Genomic DNA, 9,895 nt, shown 5'->3' on the forward strand with positions numbered 1-9,895 from the left:
GGATGCATGTAGGAGCCTTCCCTCTCATGCACCTTAGAAATGTTTTGAACAGACATCTGAATGAATCTGCATCCTCATCTCTTATCGGGGCGAAAGCAAAGAATGTAGTATGTAAATGGTTGTTAGTACCCACAAACACCCCAAGTGGCATATGGTACTTGTTGGTCTTATATGTGGTGTCAAACGTTATGCAGTCACCAAAGTCTTGATATGCCCCTCGGCAGCTTGCGTTCGCCCAGAATATGTTCTTCACCCTGTCGGACTCATCAAGTTGTATGTCGCAGAAGAATTCCTTGTTTATCGCTTTCATCTCCCTAAAGAAGTTGACAGTCTTTAGGACATCGTCCACATCATCCATCTTTGAATTCTTTGCTTTGTTGCATATTAAAAGTGAACATTCATTCAAAAATGCATGTTGAACTGGCATGAGGTCATGCGTTGTGTAATATGTTTGTACTGACAGAGGAAAAAAGACTGAGGGGGTTTCTGGGAGGAGAACAAGTTTGTACTTACATGTTAATCAGGTCTTTGGCATTCATTTCGAGGAAGTAGCTATCGGGGTCATCGCCGCCCCGTATGCTCATGATTTGCGCGTGTTCAATGCCTTTGAACTGCAGGTACTTGACGTACTCCAAGATTGTTTTGTCAAAGTTTTTGTGGGAGTGTAAGAAGACAAGCATTTGGGGGGAGAGCTGTAGCATGTGATTGTGTTCCCAGACTATCTCTTTTACGACAAGTGTTCCATCCTTTTCCCTCTTCAGCCTCATTTTAGCCCCGCAGTTAGTCCTGGTTGTGGTCTTGTTCCGCTGTCTATTTGCTTCTGACACCTTCGATTCATAGACTCCATAGGACGTTCAATAAAGGTAGACTCTGGTGTTAACCTTGGAGCCTTCCCTGACAGCAAAACCCGCATGCTTTGCATAGACGTTGTAGAAGTTCTTTGCTTCTTTGAAAGTTTCAAAGTGCATCTCTAGCCTTGGCAGAATGTAGGCTTCAATGTTAGGTGGCTTTCACGCAACAGTGAGCAAACAAAAACACAGTGATGAAAATGTTAGATGGGGTGGTCACAGTACTAGGGTATGGACTGTGCTTGTATGTTTTTTCTGAATGGATACTTACATGTGCATAGCTCTGTGCTGCCTCCGGTGTTTGCTGTTCACCCTGGTGTATGGGTGCGGGTGGTGTCACCCTCGGCACATGCAGCAATGCATCTCTTGGAGGGAGCAATGTTGATGAAGCTCTCCGTCTCTCATTGTACGACCGTCTTCCCTCAGATCCGTTGTGAGGTTGCACCTGTCTATATGGATCATATCTTCTACTTTGCACCCTGCTAGAGTGGCGAACATTCCTGTCTCTTTGGCCTGGTCTTCCCGTCACAACAGCTTTTGCAGTACAGATGATTGATGTTGACAGAGCGACTAGTGGAAGCCTGTGTGTCCTTGCCTTTCTGCATGCGCTAGGGAAGGAAAACATTTGTTGTTGGGGACATTGTTGACCTTGTTGCACCCCAGCAGTAGCAAAGCTTGTATTCCCAGATATCGGTGTTTGCTGCATAGAAGAACCAGTCCGTGCTTCTGATGATTCTGGTGTAGCTTGAAATCTGCCTGTATTGTTGAAGTATCCAGGTGCTATTTCTTGTGTTACCCAACCAGGCGGTGCCTCATATCTGCTTGGCTCATCAAACCCTCCCTGCGTGTGCCGCCTTGCATGTTTCTGCAATGACATTCAACAATTTTGGGATTAATCTTTTCTGCATTTTCTCGTATACATGATATGGGTAACATGTCATGCACTGAAGGTAACGTGCAAGCTGAACTTGCATCGCTGGGCGTTATTAAACTTTGTTGTCTATTTTGTATCTGATGTAGTTTCAGTCGAACTGATGAATGGACATGTTCAGCACTGATGTACTGATGTACTAATTTTAGCACTGATGCATCTGTTATGTACAGTTTTTTTTATCCTTTTCCCTATAACTGATGCATAAACATTGGGTGCACTGCTTGTAAACTGAACATTGAACTTCGGAACATTATGCATATATATAAAACTGATGCATGTCTTCTCTTTTTTTCATCTAGAACTTATGCATCTACATTGGTAGTACTCCTAGTTTCTGTATCATTGAACTTACTGTGTAAGAAGTGTATATTTTTTTCAACAACAGTCTTTTACTCGTTCGAACTGACACAACTACACGACATGTACTATTAGAAATAACAACATACAACTTGCAGTGGTAGCTGAACCTTATATAAAGCGTAGTAGCTACTTGGACTGATGCATAAGTTTATGTTTTTTGACTGGAACTGAAGCTAGCTTATTAGAGGTACTGACAGTAACCTCGACATCCAAATTGTGCATCAAGTGGCAGGGTGTAATGAACTGATACAAGCATTTGCAATGTACTATCAGCTTCTGCATCATAGGAACATGTGTCACTGATGCAGCACACATGTAGTACTGATGAATCTAATAGTGTAACATGTAGGCAGAACATAGTGTGTGCAATTTTTAAATCGAATGTTTTGCATAGCAGGACTGATGAACTGACACACACATGGTATTTTTCTTCAAGCAAACCCAGATCTGAAAACATTTTTTGAACTGATCGTTTGTGCTTCAGTAGCAATCAGGCAGATTCAATTTGGAGGAAAATTAGTGTGGGAAGCAGACATCACCTGCAGTGGCATGTTCTTGGATCTGACATCTTCTTCTTCCTCTCGTTGGCGGCGTACTGGCATAATCTTGGAAGGCGGCGCCATTGATGCAGGCAAGGAGCTTGGGGAGACGACGGCGCTCCTGCTTGTGGTGGAGCTCCGGCGACGAGGTCCGGGGATGCAGCGGCTGGTGGCGCAGATCACGGATCCGTCGAAGGAGCTCTGCGAGGGGGAGGCTAGTGGCGGAGATCACGGATCCATCGAAGGAGCTCCGGCGAGGGGGAGGCGGGAGGCGGGGATCACGACACCGTCGAAGGAGCTCCGACGAGGGGGGGAGGCGGGAGGCGAGGATCACGGCCCTGGTGAAGGAACCCCGACAAGGGAGGGAGGCAGGAGGCGAGGATCACGGCCCCGTCATTGCTTGGCCAGCGAGGAAGGGGATGGCGGCGGTGGATCAGTCGGCGGCCAGTCACGGTGCTGCAGGCTCCCCCGCTCCGGCTGTCGTCGTCGCTCGCTCGCCCACGACGGCTGCCTCCGCCGGAAGGAGGTGGGTTGGGTTCGGGCTGGGTCAGGGAGTTTCTACGGTGTAGGTGCGTCGCGCCCTTATAGGACCGGGGGTAACAGAATATTATTCTGCTACTATGCAGTCTTTAAGGGCGCGATGGTGATTTTCTTAATAATTGAGAAAAAGAGAAAAGCAAGCCGGCCACGCACCCACGACCCCCACCTCTCTTCCTCACACGGCGCCGGCCCCGACTCGCCTTCCACCTCCGGCGACACCCCCTGCCTCCCACCTCCTGCGACCCGCCGCACCCCCCGGCCTCCCATCTCCGGCGACCCACCGCGACCCCTGGGCTCCCATCTGCGGGCGACCCACCACGCCCCCCGCCTCCCACCTCCAGCGATGCGCCACGGCACCGCCTCCCACCTTCGGCGATGCCCCACGGCCCTGCCTCCCATCTCCGGCGACGCGCCATCCCTGAACCCCGCCTCCCATCTCCTTCGACGCGCCGTCCTGAACCCTGCCTCCTCTCTCGCGTCGCCCCCATTGGCCCCCGAGCGCGGCCGTCCCTCCCACGGAGCCAAGCTCACGGCCGTCACTTCCACCACGCCGAGCTCGCACTCCATCGCCGCTGGCGCCCCCAACCTCGCGTCATCCATGACCCCTCCATTACACTCCTATTCTGCAGGAACATGTCAGTTCGTGTGGAGCATAACAGTCCGTCAGTTCGTCGGTGGGATTCGCAGGATCCGCAGGTCAGTCCCACAAATTACTCTTAAATCGTGTGCAATTTTGTAATCAGTTCGTGTGTATGTGTCAGTTCATGTCTGTTCTTGTCAGGTCGTGTTCATAAATTGTTTTTTTGGTTAATTTGTTGTTATGTACAGTACATATGCATATTGTTGTGTAGTACTACATGTGTGCATTGATGCGTTCGAATCTCACCTTGATTCCTCCTGGTGGTTAACATGTAGAGCGGCAGCAGCGCTCACTCTCCAATGGTTGCCCGCGCAAGGAGGATACAGGGATGCGACAGTGGTGGAGGAGTCAGCAGCGTTCCATGGCCTTCGTCCTCCTAGTCGCATCTTTTCTTATAAACAGCCAGAAGAAAACGACGCACAGGCTTCATGCTCTCCATCTCCTGGTGAAGGGGAGTTAAGCTCTACGACCACTTGGATGTGGATGCTCATGCTCCTCCACTGGGCGAGCTCCAAGGGCACCACGGGCTTGAGATTGTCATCTCTACCCTCGGCCGCGAGGGCCAAGAGGCTGCCTGCACCCTGCTAAATGAAATGCTACTTCCGACCACCAGCTCGCCTGATGCCCGTATGTAGACCGCCATGCTTTTCATGATTTCCTGTATGCCTGTACATGAAAAAGTCTCAACAATTCCGTTTCTTGTCTTCATGATTTTGTGCTTGCTTATCACAAGTTCACGTTACATGCTCAATGTAGTAGCTAGCTGAAGAAAAGGTATTGTTCTGTAGCTTTGGTCTTACCATTTTGGTGCTTGTGTAAGCGTGGGAAAATGAAAGAAAGGATTTTTTAGCAAATCAATGAATGAGAAAAGAGTTTGCTATTTTCCCGCTTAATTTAGAGCTCCAAAAATGTTCAGAGTTCAGAGTAGTTGTTTGGAGACGAACAATGAATAAGTATAATAAAACAAAAGAGAAATTTGTAAAATAGTACGACAAAGTTCACTATGTATTCCACCATCAGTACATAAAGAAATACTCCCTCCGTCCCATAATATAAGAGCGTTTTTTACACTACACTAGTGTCGAAAACGCTCTTATATTATGGGACGGAGGGAGTATCATACAAATTCCCTGCTCACGAGACTATATTTATAGCCTAATGGTTAGTGTCAAAATGTGTTGTTCTTGTTTCTTTATGGTTACTTCTTTATTATATGAATATGAATGTGCTAGCTAGCTTAGCAGTACCATTTGCAGTCAGTAGGTGTAGCTCACACAATTCTTGGGTCAATTTTGTCATAACAATAAGGCAGGACATGCTTGCAAGATGATGAAACCATGTATATATAACTTGATGACTATCCAAATTGAGAAAACCCTGAAATATTATATGTGCTCTCTTTGTATCAGTTCTTATGCTTGTGACAATTCTGCACTCATACTGTGTTCAGGTTATTGGTTTCCTCTTGAGCAGATGAACCACATTGTCACATTAAACTACGGGGACATGTTCCCTCAGTCCTCTCTCGACAAATCCAACAGTACAGGTTCTCCGGTGCGCCAAGTATTGCCAGTGGCGATGTCTGCATCATGGCCCATTGAGGAGAGCATGCCAGTCAGCTGTAGGTTTTTCTATATGCACATTTATCTGTTTAGCTTTAAATTTTGTTGTTTTCCACATTTGACACTTGTGTTAATGCTTCTGTGTCGTGCACTTATGATTCCATTGTGAGGAAAAAAGACAAGTGAGCTAAGTACTTGTTTGGAAAGTTTCTAAGTTCAAACAAAAAAACCTAAAGATGTTCATTGAGAAAGTTTTGTTTCGTTAAAAAATGTGGTTTTTGGTTGGAAAATCACTTAGGAAAATAGTTCACTTTTGCTAATTCCTGTAGTTCTCTGGATAGAAAAAATGATGGTTCAATTTGCTGAGTCTCGTGGGCTAGAAAATTATTTTTCTTTGTTTGAAACAGTTCAGTGCTTAAGCCACAGAAAAAAAGTGAGCTGTTTTGTTCAAGGGAGTTCGAAAAATAAACACACATGAAGTTCAAGATTGGAACTAACATAGAAAAAATGTACACACATTCTCGATTGGGGACCCCGCTTAGTCATGCTTCTCTGGTCGTGCCACGTGCCATGGATACATGATGCGATTTTCGGATCTAGAATAGCACGAAAGGGGGTACCAAGCTTAACTAACACAAGTATTTAAAATTTCCATGGGAAACTAATATTCATGCACCTCTCTGGTGGATTTTTTGATATATTTCTTTCATGAATGTATACATTGTACTGCTCTATTATGTACATCCGGGCATGATGCACAGAATAAAACATTATGAGATCCTTGGTTTACTTACAGGTAGGTCATTAGTTCAAACCTAACACAGAAACTACTTGCTTGGCATTCTAGCTCTTGTTTTCCCAAGACTAGTACTGGTAAATGTTATTTCCCTATGTATTCTTTCCTCAGTCCATAGAGAAACATGGGAATAGTTCGATCGTGTTGGATAGATAGTTCAATTTTATATATCATAAGAAGAAAAGAACATGCTTTCTATAGGAGAAAATCAAAAACATTATTAACAACTCACTATGTATTCTACCATCAATTCTGTGTGTATTAGAGAGAGGGTTTGGTGTCTCATTGTTTACACTTGCCCAGAAAAAAAATGTTCTGTTGCAGATTAGGACCATTGTATTTACATTTTTTTAAACAAAGAACTAATCAGTTCATACAAGTTCAAAAGACAAAGCGTCGAAAGTTCAATCGAAAGCTCTCACCACTTTCCTTTCTATTTCTTAATTATTGTACGACATTTCAAGCATTGAGCAAAAGGGATTAGTATAAATTGTAGAAGTAGTTGCAGGATGCTTAAGTTCTTTTGACTTTCTTTTCTCTCATTCTTCCTGTACTGACGAGCTGTTTCATTTTGCTGGTTTCAAAAGTAGAAGGGGAAGATGTAGAGGCTGGACTACTCAGAGCCTTTGCCGCTGATGTTGTGTTGTGTTAGGTCAACACGTAGTAGTAAAATTATTTTGCGGGAAGAGAAGACAGCGAGAAGATGTTCCAGGTGACACGTCCTTCCATCAAAACAAAAAGTTCAAACATAGCAAAAAGTCGCAGAAAAGGATGTGAACATAGTATACTCCCATGGCTGTACGAGTAAACATACACCAAGTGTAGACTTTCACCATGTGCTTTATCATCAGTTAAAAAAAAGCTTTGTGTGTGCTACTGAAATTGACATGGTTTAGTTTGCTTTTACTTGTATGCTACTGATAGATCAACATTATTTGCTTGTGTACTAAAGTGACTAATTTGAACCACACTGCTTGTGTACTGATGTTGTTTGCTTTTGTACACCTGATTATATTTTTTGTGGGAGTCCAAGTATAATTGTTTAAAAAGTACAAATGTCAGCGTGTACTGATGCATTTCAAAATTGTGCTGTGTGTTTCGAGGAAAAAATATTTGTCAGGTTTTTGGTGGCCAAGTGTTATTGATTTGTGAGAGCTAAACAAATTTCCTATCCAACTGGAATATGATGGATGTGGGAGTCATTTTTACATTCACTGTTCAGTGCTTCTCTTTGTGTAATGTTTTATGTTTTTAAGTGCTCATTGAAAATTTATGTTCCTAGTAGTTCATGTATTATTGCGTGAGGAGTTCATGTGTTACTGCCCAGTAAGTAAACTATTAATGACTCTCTCAAGTGATGAAAAAATGGGCAGTGAACTGATGAAAAAAATATCATTCAGTTCAATGATATAAACCATGCAAGTTCGGGGACGATAATATAGTAAACCGTTGAAAAGTTACGAGCAAAACTCTACCGAAAAAAATAAAGTCGAGTATGTGAAAGCACACGTTCAGCACAAACCCATACTGAGATCAGTTCGAGCACTATGTTTCCAAGAAAAAATAGCACAACCGGTATCACCGTATTCAAAACTAGAAGTTCAAATTTGCTAATATCTACAGTACTGGTAGTTCATTTTGCTACTAATCCCGACTGTCTATAGTTCATTTTGCTAATAAATATTCTTCTACATGTCTTTACGTCGCCCGTAGAACATGTACTCCTTTTGGAAGTTAAGTCAATGTATTTCATCTCTTTTGATCGGATTAATGCTTGATTTTCGTGATGGCAATTTTTATCTCTGATATCCTGAAATGAGCCAGCAACTTAGAATTTTTTTGCTAGCTTTGGAATTGTAAAAACACAACAAGTTCACAATTTAAAAAGTTGTAAGTTCAACACGACGTCCTAGATAAGTTTTAGGAAAAAGCTGAAACACAAAGAAAATCCAAAGAAATTCAAATGGTAACGTTCAAGTTGTGGGATGAAAGAAGTCCAGAACAATGTTGAAAATGTTAGAGTTGACACACAATATTTTTCTTTAAATAAAATGTTATCCAGTTTAACGATATAAACCATGCAAGTTCGGGAAGATAATATCGTAAATCGTTGAAAAGTTACAAGGAAAACGATACCGCAAAAACAGAGTAAAGTCTAGTATGTGAAAAACACGCTCAGTACAAAATCATACGGGCATCCGTTCAAGTACTCTCTTTTTTGGAACCATTCAAAACTACTGTTGAAAATACCTCAGTACAAACACATACATACATCAGTATAAGTACTCTGTTTTTAGACTGGAAAAAACAACACGATGGGTTTCACCTTATTCAAAATTACTCTTAAACGGTTGCGAAGTAGAGAAAACGTTCAACATGACTAAGTTTCGCATTTTCGATAGCTATCAACCGGTATATTATTTGCCCCATTTTGACAAACGTTTAAAAAAATTGTGTTCAAAATCAAATTTGACCATATTCGAATTCATTTTTAAACCGTAAGGAACTAGAAAAACATTTCTATACGAAAAAGTTTCGCATTTTTCATAGCTTTCCAACGCCGTATCATTTGCGTAAATCCGACAAACCGTTTTAAAAAAACGCGAAAATACGTTTCGCCCAGAATTTCGCCATTTTTCAAATTACTTTTAAATTGTATATAATTTGGAAAAAGAGTAGATATATGAAAGATGCGGATTTTTACCAGCTTTCCAACGTCATCTTATTTGCTCAATTCTGACAAACCGTTTGAAAATTGAGTCCAAAATACGATTCACGTTTTCGGTTTTGAAAAAACTGGTTTTTTTTCAAAACTGCTCTTAAACCGTGATGATTTTGCAAAAAAATTCCTATATATTTGTAATGTAGATGTCAAGAGCTTTCCAACGATATATTATACGCCCCATTCCAACGAAAAGATGATCAGTTCGACGAGATAAAAATCATCAGTACAACCACCTGAAACCATCAGTTCAAGTAATATTCTGTTACGCGAAACGGAATACCCAGATGTGTGTGTGTGTGTGTGTATATATATATATATATATATCAATTAGGCTTCAAGGGCGTACTTGTTGGTGAAAGTGTTTTCCAATGGGAATTATATTTTGTATTACTCATGTAGCCTACAAAGTCTGTCGCACAACCTTGTAACTTCTTACTCCATTCTAAATTTGTACTAGTCCTCTATACCGTATATTGTACTACTCGTACTACTACCTCCCTCCTGGTTTATTGGTCCCCTTTGTAAAATGTGTCAAATTTTGACCATAAATTTAACTAAGTAAATGTTAATGCATGTCACAAAAAATTATATCATTTGATTCGTATTTGAACATAGTTTCCAATGATTTAATTTTCGGTGACATGCATTGACATTTTCTTAGTTAAACCTATGGTTAAAATGTGACACTAAATACGACTAGTAAGTAGTACAGTAGTAGTACTAGTATACGTCGGTCAAATTATTCACCATGTCCTCACATTGAATTAACGTGACAACACACTGCGCGTGAGGTGACAAAAGAGTCCCGGCGGCGTGTTCGGGTATTGTGGACTTCAGATTTGGAGTACCACTTATCTGTCGAAATCTTTCATCATTCACTTAAAATAGTCGATTGATCATACATTGAGTACCATATAACTGGAATTAACCGATGCAAGTCCAAGAAGGATT

At 42.0% G+C, this 9,895-nt stretch overlaps 1 protein-coding gene across 4 annotated transcripts; it reads left to right on the top strand.

Annotated features, from left to right (window-relative positions):
• The first annotated feature begins 3,356 nt into the window (after positions 1 to 3,356).
• LOC123167345 (uncharacterized) lies at positions 3,357 to 7,204 on the top strand. 4 transcript variants are annotated; one of them, XR_006483904.1, is made up of 4 exons: positions 3,357 to 3,917; positions 4,137 to 4,488; positions 5,312 to 5,482; positions 6,807 to 7,204. XR_006483904.1 is itself a non-coding variant. In XM_044585190.1 (3 exons), the coding sequence occupies exons 1-2, from the start codon at positions 3,565 to 3,567 to the stop codon at positions 4,447 to 4,449; spliced, it is 666 nt and encodes a 221-aa protein (XP_044441125.1). In that variant the 5' UTR covers positions 3,357 to 3,564; the 3' UTR covers positions 4,450 to 5,482; positions 6,807 to 7,204. The 4 variants fall into 4 exon arrangements, 2 of the variants coding, with proteins under 2 accessions (XP_044441125.1, XP_044441126.1); XR_006483905.1 differs by having other exon boundaries at positions 6,810 to 7,204; XM_044585190.1 differs by having other exon boundaries at positions 4,137 to 5,482.
• Positions 7,205 to 9,895: the final 2,691 nt, after the last annotated feature.

Source organism: Triticum aestivum, chromosome 7D, assembly GCF_018294505.1.
Source record: "Triticum aestivum cultivar Chinese Spring chromosome 7D, IWGSC CS RefSeq v2.1, whole genome shotgun sequence".
NCBI classification, from domain to species: domain Eukaryota; kingdom Viridiplantae; phylum Streptophyta; class Magnoliopsida; order Poales; family Poaceae; genus Triticum; species Triticum aestivum.

What these genes read in the sequence shown, in the direction of transcription:
- LOC123167345 (XM_044585190.1), top strand. Translation starts at nt 3,565, where the DNA reads ATGCGCCACGGCACCGCCTCCCACCTTCGGCGATGCCCCACGGCCCTG. An exon ending in GGGATTCGCAGGATCCGCAG is followed by an intron (nt 3,918 to 4,136) that starts GTCAGTCCCACA and finishes GTTAACATGTAG; the next exon opens with AGCGGCAGCAGCGCTCACTC.